The sequence below is a fragment of the Caretta caretta genome, chromosome 11, assembly GCF_965140235.1.
Source record: "Caretta caretta isolate rCarCar2 chromosome 11, rCarCar1.hap1, whole genome shotgun sequence".
Taxonomy (NCBI): domain Eukaryota; kingdom Metazoa; phylum Chordata; order Testudines; family Cheloniidae; genus Caretta; species Caretta caretta.
In genome coordinates, this window is record NC_134216.1 from 78,941,860 (window position 1) to 78,965,942 (window position 24,083).

A 24,083-nucleotide genomic window follows, 5' to 3' on the forward strand; every position below is an offset into this window, starting at 1 on the left:
GGACCCTGATGCATTTGCTTGGATTTAGCAATCCGTGTACGCACAGACACAGGGGTTCGGGTCGCTGGGTGCGCTGCCCTCTCTCAGCACACGCAGTCCAGGGAGGGTGCATTGCCCTGGCACGAACATCTGTGCCCCCCTTCTCTGGTGTGGGGGCTGAGGATGGGGCTGGTGCAGCAGCACTGTGTGGGCGCCACCCACCCTAAGGATTCCCCTGACCCAAGGGAGCTCCCCAAGAGCCAGGCCCTGCTCTGCGCCAGCTGTCCCCCCCGAGAGCCCTGCCGTGACAGCCGGGCACCGCTGGTGTCTAACAGCGGAGCAGCTTTCCCAGCACACGCTCTGACTGCCGTCACATCTCTCCCTCCTCTGAACAGGGTGCAAGGGGCGACTTTGGACCGAAAGGCGCTCCCGGGGTGAAAGGAGACACAGGGGAACCTGTAAGTATACTGTCAGTGCCGCTCCCACGTCCAGGCCCCGCTTTCCTACCGTGCTGGCAGAGGTAGGGGGGATGCCATACGGACCCTGCCGTTCTGCACGTCTAGCCTCTGGGGCGCCTGGGTGTGGGTAAAGGTCAATAGAGCTCCCACCTGGCATTGCTACTGCTCCCCAGCCTGGGCAATGCCTGTCTCTGGACACTGGGAGTGGAGCTGGAATCGCAGTCTGCCCCCGCTCCCACCCCCCAAGCCAGAACCCTGAACCAAACTGGCAGCTTGCGGGCCATGCCGCTTGCAAGACCAGAGCACACCCTGTGCGTGGCTGGACGCCGGACGTGTTGCCTGCCGGCCCCTTGGCACATGTGGCCCCCGCACCAGGGGCACCGTGTCTCGCAGCCACTCCTGCGGCTAGGAGCTAGTGTCCAGCAGCCCTTGGGGTACTCAGCTGGGGTGTTGCTGACCAGGGCGAGTGGGAGGGGCTTTTCCTTCAGCAGTATCACCCACGTCATGCCTGTCCAATTCATTCCTTTTCTCTTCCTGCCAGGGTGACCCCGGCCCATCCGGCGAGCCTGGCCCCAGAGGCAGCCCAGGCCCAAAGGGCTTCGAGGTACCGTACCATGCCACCGTGAGATCGGTCACGCCCAGCTGCTCCCTTTCTCCCTGCATCTTCCACGTGCTTGCAGCAGCTAGGCTGAGGAAGCCCTGGTAGGGCCTCCCCCCGCCGGACTGGCAGGGGGCTGCTCCCTTACGGGCCAGCCATTAACGATTCCAGCTGGGCGCTCTGGGGTCTGTTACCGTTCCCCTTCCTGCCAGCGCCTGCCTGAATCTAGCCCCAGCAGGCAGCTGTGTCTAGACCCCAAAGGTGAGTCCCGGGAAAGGGCATGACACCGCTGTGTTCTTCTTACAGGGTGATCCGGGCCCACCCGGAGATCCTGGCCTAACCGTAAGTAGAGCCAGGCTCCTAGTTACTTCATAGGGATACAGCTGGGGGGCAGGGGGATGGCGCCCACCCAGGGACGGTTCCCCTGCAACATGCTGAGTGGGACTGAGACTCAGAGGCAGATCCTGCTCTTGGTGCCAGGGATGCAGCTCTGGCTGGACTTACCCTGTAGCACAGAGCAGCAGCGAATGCCCCTGTTGGCCGCAGAACTCGCAGGAGATCGGTGTGGGACTGGCCACAGCCAAAGCGGAGTCTGAGGGAGGGAATGCAGAAGGGCATGATCAGAAGGGAAGCCGGGCTGCGGGCCGGGAAAGGTTGGGGCACCCCCACCGTACGGGCAGGCTGGCATTCACCAGTGCTCTGCTCCTTGTGTTTTGCTGGCAGGACTGCGATGTGATGACCTACGTGAGAGAAACCTGCGGCTGCTGCGGTCAGTCCAATGCTCTTCTCTTTGGGGGCTCGGTCAGTGCTGAGCAGCTTGGCTCTGAACCCCGGGGGGGGTCCCTCCCCAGTCATCCCCCTCCACGCCTCTGGTGTTAGCAGGAAGGTCGTACGTGGCAGACCTCACCCCGAGGAGAGGGCCAGCTCTCCCCCGTGTGCCACTGACAGCCTCAGAGTTGGGGCGCAGCAGGACTCTCGTGGGTTTGCTCACAGACCGTATGGCCCGCAGGCACAGCTGCTGCCCGTTGGCACCGTTCGTGCCGAGCGTGCCCTGCCCGTGGCGGCGATGGCATTCCCAGCAGAGCACAGACCCACTGCTCAGGTTCAGGGAAATAACGACCCCGCTGGGCCTGACTGTCCGTGCTGGCCCCTGCACGCTGGGCCATCGCAGCGGTGAAGCTGCCCAGACGGCGTGAAACAGCCCGGCCGGTCTCTAGTGCTCTCCCAGCAGAGGTGCTGCAGAAAGACCTTAGGGAATGGTGGGTCGCAGCTGGGCGCAACCTTCCTCTGCCAGGGACAGGGATTGAGTCCCTGCTGAGCTGGGTGTGTAAAGGGCTAGATAATTCACTCAACTCTGCAAACTCAGATAAGGCTAATGAGCGTCCAGCCACGTCTGTGCCTCAGAGCATCAGCTTAGTTTCCTCCCAGAGGTGCCCAGCTGCCTGTGGATAGCTTCGCTTTCCTTCAGGTATTGGCCGGAGGCTGGATGGCAGGGACCTGATGGGGGATCTTCCCGTGGATGGCCTCCCATGCGGTGGAGACCCTCCCTGCTCTCTGGGCAGTCCCTGCTGGCCTTGTCCCCCCTGTGATCCGCTCCTCTCTCCCATCCCCAGACTGCGAGAAGCGCTGCGGTGCCCTGGACATCGTGTTTGTCATAGACAGCTCCGAAAGCATCGGCTACACCAACTTCTCCCTGGAGAAGAACTTTGTCATCAACGTGGTGAGCCGCCTGGGCTCCATTGCCAAGGACCCCAAGTCAGAGACAGGTGCGGGATGCGTGTGAGCAGTGGCGTGGGGCTCTGAGGGAGAGACAGACGGGGCCCTCGGGCCCCCACCTCTTAACCACCTGCCCTAAGGGAGGCATCCACACGGCAAGCAGCCTACAGGTCCTTGTGCAGACTGGGCTCCGAACCAGAGGAGAGCCTGGGAAGAGGCAGCTGCTATGTTCATGACACGGCCGGCGGCCATTGCTGACTGTCTCCTGATTGCTGGTGGCAGTCACATGTTTCTCATAGGACTCCCTTCCCTCCCCAGGCTCCCACTGATACCAGAGAAACTCCATTCTGTGTCCCTGGCTCCCATTTTAAATAAGCAAGAGTCACTCCACCGTTAAAGGTGTCACGGAGTCCCTGGGCGATGCTCTAGAACTGCTCCCCATGAAGTCAGTCAGGACTCTGGGGTAGTCGCCTTTCTGTGAGCAGCCTGTCTTCAGGACACACAGCTCACACAGCTTCCACCTTCCTGGGTCTGACCTCAGAGCATTCAGCATCCTCTGCCCCTCCGTGCGCTTTCCCCCAGCGAGTCCGCTCAGGCGGGGCTCCTGGGGAAGCCAGAGGGTCCTGCACCCCAACTTCGCAGTCAGACGTGACTCTCAGCCGGCCAGTAAAACAGAAGGTTTATTAGACGACAGGAACATGGTCTAAAACAGAGCTTGCAGGTGCAGAGAACGGGACCCCTCAGCTGGGTCCATTTTGGGGGGGGCAGTGAGCCAGACAACCACGTCTGCACTTCACTCCATGTCCCAGCCAGCCCCAAACTGAAAACCCCCTCCAGCCCCTCCTCCTCTGGGCTTTGTTCCTTTCCCGGGCCAGGTGGTCACCTGATTCCTTTGTTCTCCAACCTTTTAGCTCTCACCTTGCAGGGGGGGAAGGGCCCAGGCCATCAGTTGCCAGGAAACAGGGTGTCGGCCATTCTCTGTGTCCAGACTCCTGCACACACCTGCCCTCTAGGGCTCTGCAATGATCATACACCCTTACCCCACCCCCTAGATACTTAAGAACTGCCTAGGGGAAACTGAGGCACCCCCACACTATTCAGAGGAAACATTAAGAACAGTCCCACTTCGTCACAAAAGGTCACAGTAAAACTGGCGGGAAAACCAAATTAAGGGAAAGGTCAGCAGCTCATAACTCTGCGGTAACGAGAACGGTGGGACTGCGAGGACTGTTGGCGTGCGTTCCAGCATGCTTGGAATTGGACGTGCGCAGGAGGGAGCTTAGCAAACGTGCCTAGACAGTTCAGACAGGACAGTAGAAAAGGCAGTGTGGCAGTGGGCAGCCAAAGGCACTGACAGGAGAGAACAAAGAGAGAAGAAGGAAGCTTGCTGGGTGGTCCATTGACATTAGCAGCAGAGGGAGAGAGCTCAGGAGAAACAGTCAGCAAGTGGAGTAAATCTGTCAGCCAATGTGGTGTAGGGCGGTGGGAGTGTGTATGTTAATAAAGACGAAGGTGTGTGTGTTGATGGTAAAGGGAACGTTTACATGTAAGATTTAAAGAAATGTTACCACTTGCTATCAGCGACCTGTGAGAGATGGGTCAGCTGTCATAGAGCGCAGCTACTTAGGAGCATTTCAGACTGTAAGGCAATATGATTTGGGGTGCTCTTTAGCTTTGTATTTGTGTTTTAGAACAGCAATAAGGGATTGGTGGTTTAGATTATTATTGTATTAGGGATTGTTCTATACAAAAATCTATTGTTCAGAGCCTGAGAGAATTGGAATTGTCTGGATTTTGTTTTAACCCCCGTTGTTTTGTAACACCGTGTCAGCACTTTGACCATGTGAAACCATTCTGTCTTTCGGTGCTTGTCGCTGGTGCATGTCATTGGCATGCATGACGCAGCGTGGCAGTGTCGTGATGTCACACGTGATGCTGCCGTGCAGGGGTCTGGAGTGATGACGCCCTCACCAGACAATTTGGCATTTATAGCATGGTGCCAGTGTGTGCCCTGCCTAGGGAACACACCCCAGTTAGCTGCGGGAAGGTGCCAGGGGTGTGAGGATGGCGGGGTGTCACCATCTGTCTCCCTGCAGGTGCCCGGGTCGGGGTGGTGCAGTACAGCCACGAGGGGACATTCGAGGCCATCCAGCTCAACGACGAGCGCATTAACTCCCTGTCCAACTTCAAGGAGGCGGTGAAGCGTCTGGAATGGATCGCCGGGGGCACCTGGACGCCCTCAGCCCTGCAGTTTGCCTACAACAAGCTCATCAAGGAAAGTAGGCGAGAGAAAGCCCGTGTGTTTGCCGTGGTGGTGACAGACGGGCGCCACGATCCGCGGGACGACGACAACAACCTCCAGGCCTTCTGCCAGGGAGACGTGATCGTCAACGCCATCGGCATCGGCGACATGTTCAACCAGCCAGACCAGGACGAGACCCTGCGCTCCATTGCGTGCAACGAGCAGCAGCGCGTCCAGAAAATGAGGCTCTTCTCGGAGCTGGTGGCTGAGGAATTCATTGACAACATGGAGGACGTCCTCTGCCCAGGTCTGCACCTGCCACCCTGGCTCAGTCACTGAGCGAGGCCAGGGCTGGGGTGCGAGTTGGTCGGTTGTATGCAGCACACGGCGCGATGACACTGGGTAACAATGCATGTGGTTGGGTCAGTTACACTGGATAGCGCATCTCCCTAATGCAGATCAGCACAACCGGCTCTTCCCCAACCGGAGAGCAGATCCCCATGGATCCATGGAGAGCAGATCCCCATGGGCAGCACCCACCCCGGTGTGTGTCCTCGCCCACCATGGGGCGAGAGGCCTGGCCTGCTGCTGAGGCCATCTCGCTAGCTGCTCCTTTATTCTCGTTTCAGATCCACAGATCGTCTGCCCAGAACTGCCCTGCCAAACAGGTAAAAATAATGCCAAACGGCTCCAGATCTTCCGCGCCGCACGGTAGTGTCATGGGCTGTGGGGTGGGTGGGGAACGGCAGCCTTTCTAGCCGCGCAATACCCCGGCGGGGGCAGAGAAGGGGGCTGTCACTTTATCTCAAGAGAGGCCCCAATTTCCATCTCCCCCGCTTTGCCTGTCTGGCTGAGGGCTGTCCACAGGCAGGTACGTGTGTGCAGTACAGCCATGCTCAGCCCTCTCTCCCTTCTCCTCATCCCAGTGGAGATGCCTAAACCTCGGATCCTAAATCCCCACGGGACCTGGCAGGGCTTGGAATCCAAATCCAGGAATGAACTGCTCACATGGTCCCTGTCTGTTATCGGACGAGCCGAACCCCCAGAGCCAAACTCCCCACCCTTTGGAAATCCTGCCCTGCAGGTCTCAGTGGGGCTGGGCGGGCAGTACAGTGGAACTGGAAGGCTTCCAGTGGAGACTTGGCTCACACCGGCTGTACTGAAATGAACTAGTAACACCGAGTTGGGGAGCAGGGTGCAAAGGGGCTGTGTGGTGGGGCGGGACAACCCTGTGGGGTAAGAGAGGCAGGTGCTGCTTGGTGCAGATCCCAGTGCTTGGACCACGTTCTGCTTGTTAAGTGGTAAAACTCCAGCCTCAGCTACTGTTGCTAGCACGGAAAGTGCAATGTCTCTCTGTCTGCAAACCTGCCAATGAGCTCTGTGCAGCTTGGAAGCGTGTCTCTTTCCCCAACAGAAGTTGGTCCAATAACAGATATTCCCTCCCGCTCCCTATCTATCGATCTAATCAGAGACCCAGTGTTTGGCGATATGCGAGTCGTGCGGGTTACAACAGGTCACCCAGTGCTGCCGATACTTGTGGTTTAGTCATGAGTCTCACCATGTTGTTTTCCGAAAGCCCCCGCTCCACAAGTCAGGGGACTGCGGGATCTCAACTTACGTGGACTGGAAAGTGACTTGTTTAAAAAGGAATCTGTGGAGCAAGGCTGGAAAACGGGCCCCCTGCAGGCTGGGAAAGCAGATGGAAAGAAAAAGAATCCCAGTTTCTTAGCTCTTTAAAATCTCGTGATTTTTCAGCCAGTCTCATGACGTTGGGGGCCCTGACTTGTGAATTTGGAGTGCAAGACTGAGGAGGGATTGCAGGGAGCTCCGGGCCATGCCCTATGGCGAGGGTTGTCCTGGAAAGCCATGTGTAGGGAGCTCTACTTCCCGACTGCCCTGGGGAAAATACTGTGCAAGCTTCTTTAGAGAGAAACCTCTTCCGGGCTGCCAGCCTCCCTCTCTGGGGAAGACTGGCCAAGGACTGCCGGGAGGAGGGAGAGATGGCAAAGCCTTGAGCAGGGAAGACGGTGGAGTTTTCCACCTTGTGATGAAAGTGCCAACCTGCTGTCCCAGGCCAGAGAGGGGCTAGCTGGGCGCCTTCCCCTCCTGCCGATCTGCTGCTGTGCGTCGCGCTGACCGTGCCTGCTGCTACAGCCGTGCCTGGCACCCGAGAGTCGGGTCAGTCTGTGTGTTGTGCACGAATATCCAGTCGGGACTCTGCAAACCCCGCTGACTCCTTTCGCTGACTCAGGTTTAACCCTGCGCTGCGGAGCTGAACGGCTAGCCCCGAATGCGGCACCTTCCCCCCGACGATGCACTACAGCCCCTCGTCTGATGGAGTCCTACCCAGCTGCTTTGAATCTGGGTCTGGAGAGATCTCAAAGGATGCAGCAGCCTGCTCTTCCAGCTGCTGCTTTGTCTTAGGCTGCGCCAGGCGTCTGTGCTTCAGAGCCCTGCTTTGTGCTTAGTTGCGAGGTCAGACTGGCAGTGGGGTGGGAGCAGTGCCATGGGCACAGGATTGATTTGTAAAGAGGAACCATGCCAGGGCAGCGTCGCTGGCAGCTGGAACAGCAGCATGTTCGGGTTCTGCTCGGTCTGGGCCAAGCGTCCATCAGACCCCGGGCCCGGGCGAACGTGGCCTTCGTCACACAGCAGCTCTCGGCCATTCTCATTGCCCGCGCCAGGTACGGCACCGCTTAGAACCACTTCCCTTTTCCTGCACTGCATACGGCTGGATCAGAAACCCCCTGGGGGGAGACAGGGGACTCTAAAAGGGTCCCCAGCGGAATTCCCCCACCCAGGCCTTAGGCTGGACAGGGCTCAGCCTGCACCCACAGAACATGGCTGTTGTAGAACGACTCCCCTCGGGAGTGGTGGCCGAGAAGGCGTAGGCCTGGCGGTGACGGGTGGGTGTCGCTTTGCTCTGGGTGGGTGGAATTCCCACTGGGCTGGGGAGTGAGTGGGATTTAGGGGGCGCCCGGGTGCCTCCCAGCACTGTCCTGGCTCTGGCTCCCTGCCAGGCTGTGTGTGACATCTGGCAAGGTCCAGCTGGGTTTGGCCCTGGGAAGGCAGCCCATGGCCAAAGCTGGGAGGAGCCCAGCTGTACTGGAGGAGCCCAGTGACGGGCAGCATAGGCGAGCTGAGGGCTTGGTAGTACGTAGCTGCAATGCTGTGGTGGGCTCTGCTAGACAGAGCCACTCTGACCTTGAGCTCTCTGCCCTGTGGCTGACAGCTGGGTCCGTGCTGAGCTCTGAGGAGCTGCCTGTTATCTGGGGTACATGAGATGTGCATGTGTCACCCGCCCCTCGGATGGGTCAGTGGCCAGCCAGGGCCTGGAGCCAAACACAGGCAGGCCTGGCCCGGGAGCACGCCAAGGAGCCCCACCCCCACTCATGCCAAGCCCTGGGTCTTACAGAGCGCATGTCAGCAGCAGGCCTCAAGGCACTCGCAGTCTCTAATGGCTTTCCCCTGGCCCCGGGGCAGGGCAGGGCTGGCATACCCTGGGCAGGTAGGGACTGGCACTGGGAGGCTGAATGCCTCGCCCAGGGTCACACAGGCAGGTCTGTGGCAGGGTGGAAATTGGCCTCAGTGTAGCAATCTTGGGGTTCATTAAACATCCAGCCAGGGAATTAGAAAGGAATAAAACTTTTAATAAAACAAACTAAAGAGCATCTGAGGTGAGGTGCTGAGCACAGCTACACTGGGTTCCCCACCCCAGCCTCCCGAGCACCTCTCTAAAGTCCCGTATTTATCACACTGTCCCTTATGAGGGAGCATCTCTAAATTATAATCTTCCCCAAACATGTCTCTACATCGTCCCTCTTAAAAAAACAAATGAACTCTTTATATACATATCTATTAATAGCTAACAACTATCTAACAACACCTGCATTAAATTCTCAACCCATCTAGTACATTTCCATAAACCCAATGTGTCCTCTCCCTAGAGAGGACAGATTACCAGCACATCACTCTGGAGTGTCTTCACCACTCACTTTTCTCAACTACCCCTTCTCCAGGCAGGTTAGCAAGTCTCTGAGTCTTTCAGGATGTTTAAGCTCCCTCTCCAATCTTCTCAATATCAGTCTTTTCTTTCATGAGAGTCTGAGTTCTCTTGTTCCTTGACAGTTTCTCCTTTCTCTGTTGATGGTAAAGGATCAGTCAGATGGGAAATGCCGGAGTCCACCTCAGCTGTCAATGTGTTGGAACTTTCTGGGATTACTCATAGATCCCTTCAGTTATGCCAGAATGTGTCTCACTGGTCTATCGGGACGACATAAGACCTTGCACACTGTTCTTCTTTAATGGAACCCCTTTGGCTCCAAGTATCAGAGGTGTGATTCCTCAGGCACACCCCATCACCTGGGTTAAGAGATGGGAGATCTCTGGCCTTTATGTCAAAATTTATATTTCTGCTTCCACTTCTGCTTTTCTTTCATTTCCATATGGTTTCATTGATATGAGCTTTCAGCAAGTTATCAGTGATTAGTACCTTAGATCTGGGCCTTCTTCCCATTTACAGTTCAGCTGGAGAAAAGTCATTCTCCAGAGGTGCACTTCGGTAAACCAGTTACACTTTACACCAATCACCCCCACTGGCAAAAAACCTTTTTCATAAAGTTATTTACTGTCTGTAGAGACTTTTCCACAAGTCCATTTGATTGGGGATAATTTGGACTTGATGTTTTGTGATGAAAATCCCAATCTAGGGCAAATTGCCTAAAATCTGCACTAAAGACGTCCTCTGGAATTCCATGTCTGGAGGAGATTCCCTTCATGCCAGCTATCACTGACTTACTATTGGTACTGTGCAGCGTGCACATTTCTGGCTACAGAGAATAATCTGTGACTATTAAATAATCCTTTGATTGCCAGGTAAATTAGCCAGCACAAACCTTCTCATGAGGCCTTCGTGGAACTGGGTGAGATCTCAGTGGCTCTGCCCGTTGGCTTGGCTTGTTCAAGCAGGAAAAGCAGTTTCCTACCACATTAGTAATGTCATGATTGATCCACAGCCAATACAGCACCCCTCGTGCTCATTGTTTGCACTTCTCAATTCCTAAACGACCCTCGTGGATCTTCTGTGGCATTTCTTTTCAGAAGCTCACTGGAATTACAACCTTACTGCCCTTGAAAACCACCCCATCTATCACAGAAAGTTCATGTCTGCAGTTCCAATAGTCTCTTATACTTGGACAGCAACTGCTTATTTCTTCAGGCCATGCTTTAATTATCACTTCTTTAAGGATCCCCAATTATTCATCTTTCTCCATTTCTCCTCTTGTTTGTTGCAGTTTCCTGATAGCTATGGGAATTGACTTTACAATCAAATCTACATAGGCTTGCATTTCTATCTCTAAAGTCTTCTCTGGTTTCGTGGGAGCCACTGCTCTGGAGAGTGCATTTGCAGTGAACATGAATTTACCGAGAGTGTAGGTCACAACCAAATCATACTTTTGCATCTTTATCATCATGCTTTGAATCATTAAGGTGCAGTCATTTAACAGTTTGCTAAATAACACTATCCAGGGCTTGTGGTCCATTTCAACTTCCACTGTCTGGCCATAAATATACTGATTGAATCTCTCACAGGCAAACAATATTCCTAAAAGCTCCTTCTGGATCTGTGTGTATCTGGTATCTACCTCAGTCAGTGATTTGGCTGGATATGACACTGGTTGCCAACAGTCCTCACCAATGTTCCCTCTAATTTTTTCCATGCATGTGTGGAATGAATTTTGTTACATGCACCAAGGTAATATGCGGATGTGCGCCACCAGTAGAAACGAAAAACCTACATAGAATATTTATTTTTAAAAAGTTACCATAGGGATAATTTACTCCAGCCAGGACAGGTTAGGCATTTAAGAACTCACTATTCAAAGAATTAAACTTAAGCATAAGAGAGAAATAAAATTATGAAATGCACAGACCAGTCAAACTAAAATAACAGCACTTTGAAAGAATAAAATTACAGAGACTATCTGTGCATTGCAAGAAGTACCAAGAAGTAATAACAACAACACAAAAAGAAAAGGAGGACTAGTGGCACCTTAGAGACTAACCAGTTGATTTGAGCATAAGCTTTTGTGAGCTACAGCATCCGATGAAGTGAGCTGTAGCTCACGAAAGCTTACGCTCAAATAAATTGGTTAGTCTCTCAGGTGCCACTAGTCCTCCTTTTCTTTTTGCGAATACAGACTAACACGGCTGTTACTCTGAAACAACAACACAAATACGTGTTGGGAGATAAATATGTCAGAGACTGTGAGAGTGTGTGTGTGTGTGTGTGTGTGTGAGCGAGAGAGACACAGAGACAGTGTGTGTATGTGTGTGTGTGAGACTGACACACAGAGACAGAGTGTGTGTGTGCTGGGTTCTGGGGAAGTCTGAGAGACCATACGCCGTGTCTTTAAGGCACTCACAACAGAAGGCTCAGATTCAGATTACAGCAGCTGAGCTCTCCTGCTCCTGAGCCCTGTCCCCCCTCCCCAGCTCTGGAGAGACGGGGTACGTGGGTAGGGGGGAAGCAGGGCAGAGGGACACCCTGACATCAGCACCTCCTTCTCCCCCCGGGCTCTGCGCAGCCAGCAGGAGGGTCCCGGAAGCAGCTGCCAGGGGCTCCAAGGCAGAGGGCAGGAGCAACGTGGCTGCAGAACTGTGGGAGGAGGGGCACCTGGACACACGTTGCCGTGCGCGACTCTGCTCATCAAGTGTGTGGCACTTGTTTCACTCCTGGGCCACTGCACAACCGCACAGCTTAGAGGGAACACAGATCTTCACGCGTCTGTAAAATCGCTGCACCTAACCCAGACTATGAAGCGTTTGCTCAAATTTCTAATAGGCCATCCTGGTGCATAGAACTTCAACACTGGTTCGTGTATTAGTTGTTTGTTTGTTTGTTTTTAAACCTTCCTATGATTCCTCCTGTTCTGCACCCTGATTTTTATTCTTTAGGAGTTTTCTCAAAGCCGCTGCTTTGGGAGATAGCTTAGGTATGAATTTTCCAAGGTAATTAACCAATCCCAGGAACCATTGGACATCTTTCGTTGTGTGGGGACATGGCATCATTTCAACGGCTGAAATCTTCCTCTGATCAGTTTTTACACCTTTGTTGGAAATAAAGTCCCCAACGAAAGTCAGTTCTGTAACCCCTAAAACACATTTCTCCCTATTTAATTTGAGGTTTGCAGCTCTAGTTGCATCTAGGACATCCTGAAGTCTGTAATCATGTTCCTCCCTAGTTGAGTCCCAGGTGAGGATGTCGTCCATTGAGGTGTCAATGACATTAATGTTTCCATAGATCATCTGTATGGTTTTGTGGTACACTTCTGATGCTGAAGCTAAGCCAAAGGGTAACGTAAGAATCTGTATCTTCCAACTCGGGTATTTAATGCGCATAGTTTTGAGCTTTCTTAGTTAATTTTAGCTGCCAAAATCCTGAGGCTGCATCCAATATACTGAAATACTGAGCATTTGCAAATTGCGCCATAATCTCTTCTCTGGTTGGTAGTTTGACATGTTCTCTTTTTATAGCCTTGGTGCGGTCTCGGGGATCTAAGCGTCTGCCTAGCGGGCCGCTGCCTTTTCTCCACAACGACTAGCGAGCTCACCCATTCTGCTGCCTCCTCAGTTGTTTGTGTTACTTTCATTGCGTCCACCCTTGCAAGCGCAGCCTTGAGTTTGTCACCGAGTGCAAATAGCACCTTTCCTGCAGGGATGGGTACTGGAGGGACCTGCTTGTTTGTCTGGATTCTGTGTTCACCCCGCAAGCAATCCAGCCCTTGAAACAGATCACAGTATTCCTGGACGAACGCCAAGGAATCAAATTCAGTGTGGTCTTGATGAGAGAGAGCGACTGATCTTGCAGTTTTACAGATTGAGTTGCTCACGTGCAGCCAGGCCTAAAGTTGGTGTCTCCTCCTTTGGCACTACAGTGCAAGGGCCTGTACATGCTGCTATCAGTTCACATCCCCTTCACGGGTATATTTGTTCCAGAATAACCAGTTACTTTTATTTTTGTTGGTCCCAGTTCTGGTCTTATTTTTAGTCTCTCATAATCTTGTTCGGACAGAATATTAACCTAAGCTCCTGTGTCCAGGTTCAGGGACTAATTGCTCCATTCACTGTCATAGGCAGTATCCAGGCCCTCTCATCCGGCTTGCTAGATCCCAGCATGTCTGTGGGAAAACTCCTCAACCAGATTGTCCTTAACTGAATGCACTTGACTTTTCTGCAGTTGGGAGCGGCAGCATTTTTCAAAATGCTTATTTTTCCCACATTTATGACAGAGTTTCCCAAAGGCAACACGCTGTCCGGGGCCATGCTGTGATCCACACCTTCGACATGACGTTCTGTCCCCAGCCTTCAGCTAGAAGTGGTTTTCATAGCAAGTGGTTCCACTCTTTGATTTGACCTGTTCCGGCTATCTGCCATTGTACTTAGTAGATGGAGAACCCCTTCTGGTGAATGCAGCTCTCTGGGTTGTACGTGCACAGTTTTGGCTGCCCTGTAGGTCTGGAGAGCTTTTTCTAAAGTGAAGTTGTCTTCGCAGAGCAGTCTCTCTCTTAGAATCATTGGTGGCATTAAAGGCCATGTGTTATCTCTGATCAGAGACTCTGTCAGCTCACCAAAGTTTCCTTAATTCTGTCAGATGTTGCTATTGGTGTCGCCATTTTTTTTTTTTTTTTTTTTGCATGCATGTAAACAATTTGTCTCTCTCAGAGGTCTCATTCCTTTTTGGCATGTAACGTACCTCAAATTTAGTCAGTATTTTACTTAACTTCATACTTTCACTGTCTCCAAACTTCAAGTTGTTATAACTGTCCAATGCTTCCTCCCCAACAACATGCAAAAAGATCGATGATTTCACTTTATCACTTTTCTCAACTGCCCCTTTATACAATTCAAATCTCTGTCTGAATTTTTTCCAGTTCTCTGCAACTTTGCTGGACAATGACAGACTGGATGGAGGTTGCGACATATCCATTTTTGCCTTCTTATCCCCTTCTGAAGCTAGTCAAGCTATTGTTGTGCTCACAAAATGCATACACGAGCCTTGGCTCTTCTCTGTTTGCTGCTCCCCCTGCTCCCCTCGCCTCTGCTTTCAGTTTCAAACACAGGAGCTAACCTCACAATGAGGGCAGTCTCCTCATTTGGCACTTCTCAGGCCGAGTAACGCTCCTGGGGTTCATTTAACAGCCAGCCAGGGAATGAGAGAGGAATAAAACTTCCAGCAAAACAAACCAGAGAGGGCTGTGGTGAAGTGCTGTGCTTGGTCTCTCCGCCCCCATTTCCAGGGCACCTCTCTAAATTCCTGTGTTCACCCTGCTTTCCCCTGTGAGGGAGTGTCTCTGCATTATAATCTCCCACAAACACGTCTCTACACTCAGGTCTCCAAAGCGGTAGGCCAGCCTGCGCACAGCCCCTCGCCATTGCAGTGCCAGCCCTGGAGGGGTCCCAGTGACTTCTTCCGCCACATGCTGCCCCCGGGCTCCATCGCCCAGAGGAGGCAGCCCATGGAGCCAGCTGCACCGCACCTACTCCCCACCGGCATAGGAGGCCCAAAAAGGTTTCTGCCCCGCAGCGCTGCCAGCTCCTCAGGGCAGCTGGGGCCTAGCAGGAGCCCCAGAGCCCCAGGCCCCTCCCATGCACAGGGCTGCTCTTGCTGGAGAATAGGGTATTTATTGCTTTGGGGCCCATGCTCAGCGTGTGGGGCTGAGCACAGAGCCCACCTGAGCTGAGGTAAAGGCTGGCATGTGAATCTCTGTGGGTCTGGGGGGCCCCTTCTAACCCAGCCAACCGTCCGCTGCAGACGAGCGCTGCATGGTGTTTCAGGGGGCCAGCTCAGTGCAGTGCGGGAATGTAGCCTGTGTTTGTGGGGTGGCTTCTGGTGGATGCCTCGTTGGCTGCCCGTGGCTTTGCCCCAATGCACTCTGTTGAGTTCTGCATGGATGGGCCCTTGGAAACGCTCTGACAGCTGCCCAGAAACAACCTGGCAAACCCTGCTGTCTGCTGCCAGCTGACCCCTTGCTCAGAGGGAGGTTGGACAGTTTCCTTCTTCAGCAGCTCTCTCCGTAGCAGGAGGTGCAGGAGGAAGGAGGGGACATGCATCAGTAGCTGTATAGAAGCTTCATACATTTACTGAAAATCCTCTTCCAAGTACTGTCTAAGGGCCCAATCCAAACCCCATGGGAGGCAGCAAGCAGCTCTCCCTTCACTTTGGATCTGGTCCTTTAGTGAGATAGGGCTACAGTGGAGCTTCCAGGCTTTGGTCTTTGCTGCTCCCTCCCGTGCTGGCTGCCTTTCCTACAGAGCAGGGTACGTAAGAGAACCGAGCAGCAGTGGGGGACACACCAGTGCTAGCAAGCCCTGAAAATATTCTTTTGACACTCACTTGCAGATGACAGGAACCCTGGGAATGCAAACCCACTTATTTTCCGCCCCATGGAAGAGGAGGTCAAGATACCTTTCCCCTACACCAAAGAGTCAATCGCCCAGTTCCTAAACTCTACGCGGGAAATCCAGGACCCCAGCACGTACAGCCAGCTGGTGGCCACTTTGGCCTATACCGCCGAGAACGCCAAGTTTGCCACTGGACATGAGCGGCAGGAGTGGATGGACCTGTTCATTGACACTTTTAAAATAGTGCACAGTGAAATCGTGGGGGATCCAGAAACCGTGCTGGGGCTCTGCTGAGCTTTGCACTAGGGACAGTGTACAGGACTGGCAGCTGAGTGGAGCAGGAGCTCTTGGGAAAAGCAATGTTCCCTGTAAACAGCGCCTCTTGAGAATTCCCAGGAGGGGCTGGGTACCATGGTGGACGCGTTGAGCTTAGGAGGAGCCCAGAGAGTCTCGGTGGCTCCCAGCCAGTGATTTGATGGCAGGGGCGGTTCTCTCAGCATGGTGCATCTTCCCAGACACCAGGAGAGATGCTCCTGCTTCACTCACTGTCTCTGCAGCACTTTTTAAGGGAACATTGGGTGCTGGCAGAGGAGCTGTCCTGTCCCGAAGAGACACTCCTATTCTGTCCTTCTAAACACGCCAAGCCCACAATGACAGGCTAGCTTGTCAAATAGCCCTCGTGGGCCCTCCCAGCCCTCAGTCCCACCTGGGCTCCATGGCCGAATCAGGGAGGTTGCTTGCCGATGTGTACCTGAGGGCCAGAGCAAGCCCTGTCTCAGCGATGGGTGTAGGGATGTGTGCTAACATGTGTCTGTTTTCCTACGTAGCTTTTGTTCTGATTGTCCTCGAATTTTCTCCTGTGTTCTCTTTTTGTGTTTAACTAACCGGGCTTTCCTTGGGTTATGCCAGCCCCCAGAGAGGCCAGGCTCCCAACTGAGAAGCCCCACCACGCTACCCCCTTTGCTATAATCACAATGTTTAATCACTCAACTTGCGCTGTAACCTGTGCTATTAAAGAAAAGAGAGCCGTGCGAGCGGTTCGGGGTGGGTCCCCTTTGTGTCTCCCTTGGGCTTTGCTGGAAACTGCCCCGGTCTCAACATGTGCCCTGTGTCTTTGTCTGAGTGTCATTCTGCCTGCATGTCGAATGCATACTGGACTTGCTCTTCTCACTGTCCTAGAAGCCACATGCCTACTCCTAGGCAGGAAAATCCAGCACATGTCAGAACAAGGAGCTAAAAGCTATTCCCCAGTGATTGCGCCGTTCTGAAATACCATAATGTACCCTACATGTGCGAGACACTAGGTGTAAACATGCTGTTGTTCTGGGCATGGAAAGTTCCTAACCAGCTGTGTACACGATTCAGAGAGGTTACAGTCCCATCGTGTGAGCCCTGGTCATTATAACCTGCTCCAAGGGACCACATGGGGAGAGTTTCAAAGGCACCTAACTCCCATTGACTTTGAAAGAGAGTTGGGCACCATGCTGCTATCTGTGCTTTCAAAACTCTCCCCCATAGCTACAGAAGAGCAGACCAAAGAGTACGGGGCACAAATATTAGGTTCCAGTGGGTGAATTCTGCTAGCCCCCTGGCATGGAGGTAGCTTCATTGCAATGACTTCAGCTATCTTGTGCATTTCATTAGTTAACATGCAGATGAAAATACCCGGAACTGGACTGAGCATCCCATCATGCAGTGATGTTTGGGCTATAATGCCGTCTGCTTTCAAGGGCCTGCAGCGGGTACATTTGCCAGAGCACTAGATGGGGCCAGGGTGGGAAGGAGGAGCTGGAACTGGGAGTCTGCAAACCTCAGAAATGTTTTGTGACTCTGCACCCCAAATCCTGGCTAGATGCGAGAGCTTCACCAGAACGAGCCAGAGCTCTGGGGCTTGCGAAACCAGGCTGAGCATTGCATGGCAATAGGCATGCTCAGCTGGGATCTGCCATTTTCTGCTTTGGGTGGGGCAGATGCCCCTCTTGCTCTGCAGCCGGACCCTTTTGCTGCCAGCCTGCCCCGTGGGAGGGAGCTTGGAGAATTCCAGCACTGGCAAATATCGAGAAAAGGGCTGACAACGCTTGGCCAGGCTTTTGAATGGCTTGGCTTGGCTTGAGCTTTGGGCAAAGGATTGGGAGCAGGGCGAGGTCCTACCAGTGGTGACTCCATTTATCCGTCTCTGGATGTAATCAGCGTAGGTAAGGTGGGGTGAAGTGAACAACCCCCCCACACACCATTACCATTTTGGTGTGTGACACTAAAGAGAGCCGTGGCTTTAGCTTGCTGGGGGGCGGCTGAGAAGCGCTAAACTCAGAGCATTGTTGCTGCTTTGACCTGAGCCAAAGACACACAACTGTTGGCCCAGGAAGAATCCCGGCTGGTTTCTGCGGGGCTGCCTGCGGCCTGGCGTGTTTTGCTGAACCGGCTCCTAAGTCAATACTGCTTAGTTTGTTTTAGCAGGTGAGTTTATCCCTCCTCCCCCTCAGGCTGCGGCTAGTTGTTTGGTTTCCTGGGCGGAGCTCGCCCAGAAAGGGAACACGACAAATCAGCAGAAATCTAAGTCCCCAGAAGACAGGAACAGTATCTCCGAGGGCAGCCTCAGGATCTCTGTGCAGTTCTGAGCCCGTGCGTGGAGAACCTGCCCCTGGCAAGTCCCTAACAGCCCCCAGGCAGGCTCTGACGCAGAATCCACGTCTTTCCCTCTGCCTCACGGCGCAGCAGACAGGTGGGGGGATTGAGGGGACAGATGATCTCAGGGGGAGGGGGTTGCCGTGAGACTGCTCACCGTGCAATGGCAAAGGGGTTCCCTGGCTGCTGGGGCTCTTCATTGGAGGGAAACGATAGAAAGACATGGAGAGAATTGCGAACAGGGCCGTGGGTGGTTCTGTCAGAGCTCAGAATTCCCCGTATGTAAACTCAGGTGGTCGGTGTGGGAAGCAGGGGTGGGCGGGACGGGCTGGGTTATCGGTGTAGGACAGGCAGGGTTCTCCGCAAAGCACTGGTGGTGCCTGTTCAGTTGATCTGCTTTACCCACCGTCTCCATTCGCCCTGCGCCGCGTGCTGCAAGCTCCTCGCTCCTGGTGCAGCCGTAGCCTCCTTGCTCTGTACGCTGCAGGGGATGGACCCGTACTGCAGTTGCAGCTGGCTGTGAAGAGCACAGGCTGCCAGCCCTGGGCTGGCTATTGCGGGCCTCGAGGATGCTCCTGGGGGTGGGGGTGGCAGATTTGCCGAGCTTAGTGGCAGCCCTCCCGTCACATCCCAGTGGGGTAGTTGATGGAAGCAGCCCCCCATCCTTCACGGGAGAGGAGGAACATCAGCCCCACCTCTGGGCTGCACCCACAGCCTGGCTGGCAGCTGGGAAGACAAATGATGGGCAGCAGCCTGACACCAGGGACCACTAACGCTATGGGGGGCTTGTCTAGATCTGCTTCCCCTGCCCCACCTTGGGGGAGCCTCCTGCCTGGGGGGGGGGGCCTTCCCTCCCTCACCTGAAATCAGGCCATGCCAAGCAGGGATCTCGGGGGCAGCTCATCCCCACAGAGGTGGGTGCATAATCCCCCTGACTCAAAGGGCAGCCGTACCCACAGCCCGGGGCAGGGAGCCACCCTGAGAGTGGAGTAACGTCCCGCTGGTATGTGGGTGCAACGTGAACGGGCCGGGAGCCCGCAGACGTTCCAACTGGCTCTGAGGGTGCCCGGCCATTGAACGGGGTGGCAGGAGGCTCAGGCTGACCTCTCTGCTGCGGGCCACAGCACAGGGCTGAGGTGAGTGACGGGTGAGCCCCTTTCGGACACTGCCGCAGCCCCACCCCGGGACAGAGCTCTCTGCGCCCAGCTCAGCCAGCCGCTGGGCTCAGGGGCCTGGCACGGCACAATGGAAGCGCCCACTTGTTGAGGGCAGGCCGTGCAGAGTCTAAACAGCCTTTTCCCTCATGGCGTCATCCCTTGCGCCTACGATCAGTAGCTGCCTGCAGCTCTCCTGGTCTCGCTCCTCTGGGGCAGGATCCCTCCTGGAACTGACTGGTGGCAGGTCTCAGCCCCGGGACAGAGGGGCTTGGGCAGGGGGAGGTGTCAGGGAGACATTCAAACCCTACAAGGCTTTGTTATACTCTCCCGCTTCCAACAGCCCCGGCCTGAGGGTGCTGGGGCTCTGTGAGAGGAGCCCAGCGAAGACACACCCGGCAGAACAGCCAGTGCCCCCAGGGAGCCCAGTGCCCCAGTGAATGGCCAGACCATGGGGTACACAAGACAGCTGCCAGGGAGAGAAAGAGAGTCAGCCCCCTCTTCGTCTGTTCTGACACTGAATGGGGCTTCCCCTTCCACTGGGCTGTGGCAAGGAGACTGCTTCCTGGCCTTTGTCTGCCAGCCCTTGTGCTGGCCTGTACCCCACGCCAGGGGTGGCTGCAGAGCGGCTGCTTTCCCACTGCACCATTGCCCCCTGCCCCGGGCTCGGGGCTCCTCGCTGCGGCTGCATGGCGCAGCCCGTCCTCAGCTGCCTCACACCCCTGCTCAGACTGCAACTCTGGCCTGGCGGGGAGCAGAGGAGAAGATCGGGGCTCCAGGGAAGCAGTGAGGGGGTTGCCCCCACAAACACATCGCTCTCGTCCAACCCAGGCACTGTGAGGAAATGGCGGAGCCCCCCCCCCGCCCCGGTTCCTTTTCCCCAGGCTTGACGTGACTGTTTTCCCTCTGCCCACAGAGCTGGCGGTGATGCAGTGCACGCAGCGCCCTGTGGACATCGTCTTCCTGCTGGATGGCTCAGAGCGAACCGGAGAGGTGAACTTCCGCAGGGCCCACAACTTTGTGGAGGAGGTGTCCCGCCGCCTCACGCTGGCCAGGGCTGACAGTGACAACATGAATGCGCGGATCGCCCTCCTACAGTATGGCAGCGAAGAGGAGCACGTGGTGCTCTTCCCCCTGACGTACAACCTGACCTACATCTCAGAGGCCCTGTCCACGATCAAGTACCTGGACTCCTCCTCCAACATTGGCTCTGCCATCATCCATGCCATCAACAACATCGTCATCAGCCCGCAGAACGGGCAGAGGGCTGCCCGGCGCAACGCCGAGCTCTCCTTCGTCTTCATCACCGACGGCATCACGGGCAGCAAGAATCTCAACGAGGCCATCAACTCCATGAAGAAGCAGGACGTCATGCCCACAGTGGTGGCCCTCGGGAGTGATGTGGACATGGATGTCCTGCTGAAGATTGGCCTAGGGGACCGAGCTGCCATCTTCCGGGAGAAGGACTATGCCAGCCTCTCCCAACCTGGCTTCTTCGACAGGTTCATTCGGTGGATCTGTTAGTTCAGGGGAATGCGCGTGTGCCCCGTCACCAATACACACACCCATGATATTCCTTGGTTTGTTTTGTTCTCTTGCCATTCTATGGTTGTAGGCAGGCCCGGAGCGGTCAGTACAAACTGCCCTCTGGACGGTCTCTTTTTCTGATTTTTTCATTTTCATGATGAACAACAGTGTCACTCACGTTAATGGTGCTAATTATAACCAAGATCAAAGAAGTATTCAGAGCCATACCATGTCATTTGTCATGCCCTACGCAAACTAAACGTGCCCTTAGTGTGTGTGTGTGCGCTGTGATCCTATGGGTGCTAAACCATGGGGCAGCAAAACTTTCCAATTCAGCAGGGAGAAGAGTCATCTCTGGCATCCAAGAATGTGTCCAGCCACCAGCTCCACAGCCCCCGTCCCCACACCTTCCCAAGCACTCTTAGGTGGAGCTTGCATCATGCTGAGGGCAGTACATCCCCGCTGCTGTTGCTCTTTGTCCCAGGATCAAGCTCAACGGCTTCTAAGTGGGCCTGTGCACTGAGCTTGGACCTCAGGTTTATTCATAGTTAAAAAGAATAGAAGAAACATAATTGGAGCCTTCATTATCCTAGTGGCATCCCCAGGCTTTGACATGTTCCACTGGTGCGCACCTTCTTTTCCCGCTCACCTCCCCTCCTGCCCTCGCTGAGGGGCTTCAGGGGTAGATTGCCTCTGGTACATCATGGTATGTCTTGATGTGGCCAGCAAAGTGCACTTCCATTGCCTTCTTACCAGGGGGGTTACCTGTCCCCCTCCCTAGCAATGATGCGTTGGTCTGTTAGCCAAAGTTCAGATCTGAACCATTCCTTATCCAGATGCTCCCAGGTGACCCATTCAGCGCTACATCTGCCTTGCATTTCACTGGCCTTCTCCTGCATCCAGACTGTTCTGTGACTCTCCTTATCTTGCTTCCTTCTGCTGCCATCACCCATCTCTCCTGAGTGCTTGTGCATTTACCACCTCCATTAGAGTCCTCAGGGGGAGGACCAGGGCGCAGGGGGGCTGGCAGCACCCAGCCAGGCTCCTGACGGGGCAGTCTGAGCTTGAGCGCACCCCAGGGTGTGCATGTGAAATCAGGAAATTGCAGCTTAGAGCACACGTGCGACTGGGGGCGCCTGAATGACAGCCAGCCCTGGGCTCCGCTTGTGCTCTGCAAAATAAATCAATAAATAAACTACCCCACCCTAAAACTATTGTGTGGTTTGTGTGTGTGTGTGTGCGTGTTGGGTGCATCTGGGAAATGAGCTCAGGTTCCACCTGGGGCATCTCAAGTGGAGTCAAAGGGTCAGATCCCCCATGCTGCTGCAAATCACCATGACGCAACTGAAGTCCCAGGCCCTATAACTCCTGAGTGAGTCCCAGCAGCACTGGGAGGCTAGGGTTGTTTCTAAGAAGCCTCTGTTCCATAGGATCTCTGTGCTGTGGGGAGACAAATAAGAGAGATCATGTCACTGGCCCCTGCCTGGCCACTACAGCATGTTAATCCTGCCTGGACCAAAGTGGAGCAGGGACTTCACTGGGGACACTCTCCGCCAGCCTAGGATTATTGTACTTGGAGAGAACTGAAGGGACTGGTTGTGCACACCCAGCACCTCCTGGGGATTGGCCACCTCGTTCCATAGTGACCCTGAATGCCCACCCACCTATGGATAAACTGGGGGAGCGGAGGAGCAGACTACATGTCCATAGACACACCTGTTTCCCCAGTGTGCTCGGCAGACAGACCTGCTTTGTCAAGGTGATCAATTTTGGCTGTTTTGGGTTAAATTTCACGTAATTCTTGGAGGTGGGGTGATGAAATGTTGTTCTCCTTATTGTATGAGTCATGTGCAGCAGAACTTAGCGTATCCTGATTACTCCTAGGGGAATTTTCGCTACTGCGCAAAGCAGAATTTTGCAGAAATTAATGTTGGGTGAGCAGAATTTTCTTTTTTCCCCACAGAAATGGGCTGCAGAGATGTTGGCTGCCACTAGCCACAAATATAGGACAAAGCCGGGGGGGGGGATTTGGCGGGAACTGGAGGGTGTCCAGGAGCTGCAGTTCCCAGCATGCCCAGAAGGAAGGAGAGGGTGGTGCACAGGAAACTCTGTGCAAGCCAAGGCCCCAGCATCTGGATCCCTGGGCTCCGGTGTGTGTGTCTGGGCTGGCTGGCCATGGGGGCTGTGGTTGGGCTCGGGCGTAGGGGGTGTTAGGGGGCTTATTCCTTCACCCGCTTACTTCCCTGGTCCTTCTCGCATAAACAGAGAGCAACAATACCCGAAGTCCGAAGGTGCAAACAATTCGATGTTTATTGGGGTGAACTTCCAGCAAGCTTAAATACAAGTTCCTTTTTCCTTATTTTCGAATCCCAACTTACTTCCTGTTTGCCCCTAATGTATATAGTAATATTCTTAGCTATACCTTAACCAATCATTCTACTGAAATTTAACTAATCAATCCTAACATATTGTAACATGATTAGCTAACCAATTATACCCCACCAACTTAATTAGTTTACACCCAGCAAAATTAATTATACAGCAGACAGAAACAATCACAGAACCAGACAGAGACCATGCCAATAAACAATAGCAAAGTGGGAATTATAATGACAAAACAATACAGAAGTGAGGATTTCACAACTACATCTATAAAGACATAAGAGTTTCCCAGCTGTGTCTATTGATAAGTGAGTTCTTGCCAGACAGAAAACTATCAACCTCAATTTCCTTTTACATCTTCTAGGCACTTCCCTTTCTCTGGAGGTGACAGGCACTATCAGGACAGGATTGTATTCCTAACAGCCCAATAGCACCTTCTTTCAATGTGACTAGTTTGGAATGTGAGGATGTGACCATTCACTTCCCAGCTTATGGCTGCCTCTGCTGCTTAGCCAAAGGCCTGAGCCTAAGAACAGGGCCTCAGACTGTCACAGTAAGAGAAGGCCCTTACACCGGCAGACAGTGATTTTGATTCTTTCTTTTATACCTCTAACTAGCCAAGTGATAAGAATACACCTAAATTCTTAAAGTACAGGCCTTTACAGACAGGCCTGAATATCTATATCCTATAGATAGGGGGTTATCCTATAGGGGGGTTGTGAGTGTCTGGGCTGCAGGGGCCACTAAGCGAGGGGTAGTGAAGTAACTCCCAAGTCATGGGCAGATGGGGTGGGGTCAGGTGTTTCTAGGGCGAGGGGAGAAAGGACTTTGTTTAAGGGTCCTAGATTTCATTTGACCCTCCCCCTCCAGCAATTAAAGATGAAGCTGCATAGACCCCATGGAGAGTCTTTGTCCCTTCTCAGTTGAAATCACTGATGAGCTGGTCTGGGGCTGAGCCTTAGACCCTGGGAGGGGCTGGAGCACTGGGGAGCAGATGC

The 24,083-nt window shown here is 54.0% G+C and overlaps 1 protein-coding gene across 3 annotated transcripts in view; it reads left to right on the forward strand.

Annotated features, from left to right (window-relative positions):
• Positions 1 to 21,914, forward strand: part of COL6A2 (collagen type VI alpha 2 chain) — a 74,456-nt gene extending 52,542 nt beyond the window's left edge. For 2 of the 3 annotated variants that reach the window (XM_075118194.1, XM_048869577.2), the window contains exons 21-28: positions 375 to 437; positions 979 to 1,041; positions 1,342 to 1,377; positions 1,759 to 1,804; positions 2,649 to 2,801; positions 4,848 to 5,300; positions 5,623 to 5,661; positions 20,093 to 21,914. In XM_075118194.1, coding sequence (XP_074974295.1) covers positions 375 to 437; positions 979 to 1,041; positions 1,342 to 1,377; positions 1,759 to 1,804; positions 2,649 to 2,801; positions 4,848 to 5,300; positions 5,623 to 5,661; positions 20,093 to 20,700 — 1,461 coding nt within the window. In that variant the 3' untranslated portion in view covers positions 20,701 to 21,914. Of the gene's footprint in view, positions 1 to 374; positions 438 to 978; positions 1,042 to 1,341; positions 1,378 to 1,758; positions 1,805 to 2,648; positions 2,802 to 4,847; positions 5,301 to 5,622; positions 5,662 to 15,395; positions 16,447 to 20,092 lie in introns of those variants that run through there. The other variant, XM_048869578.2, reaches the window with a different exon arrangement.
• Positions 21,915 to 24,083: the final 2,169 nt, after the last annotated feature.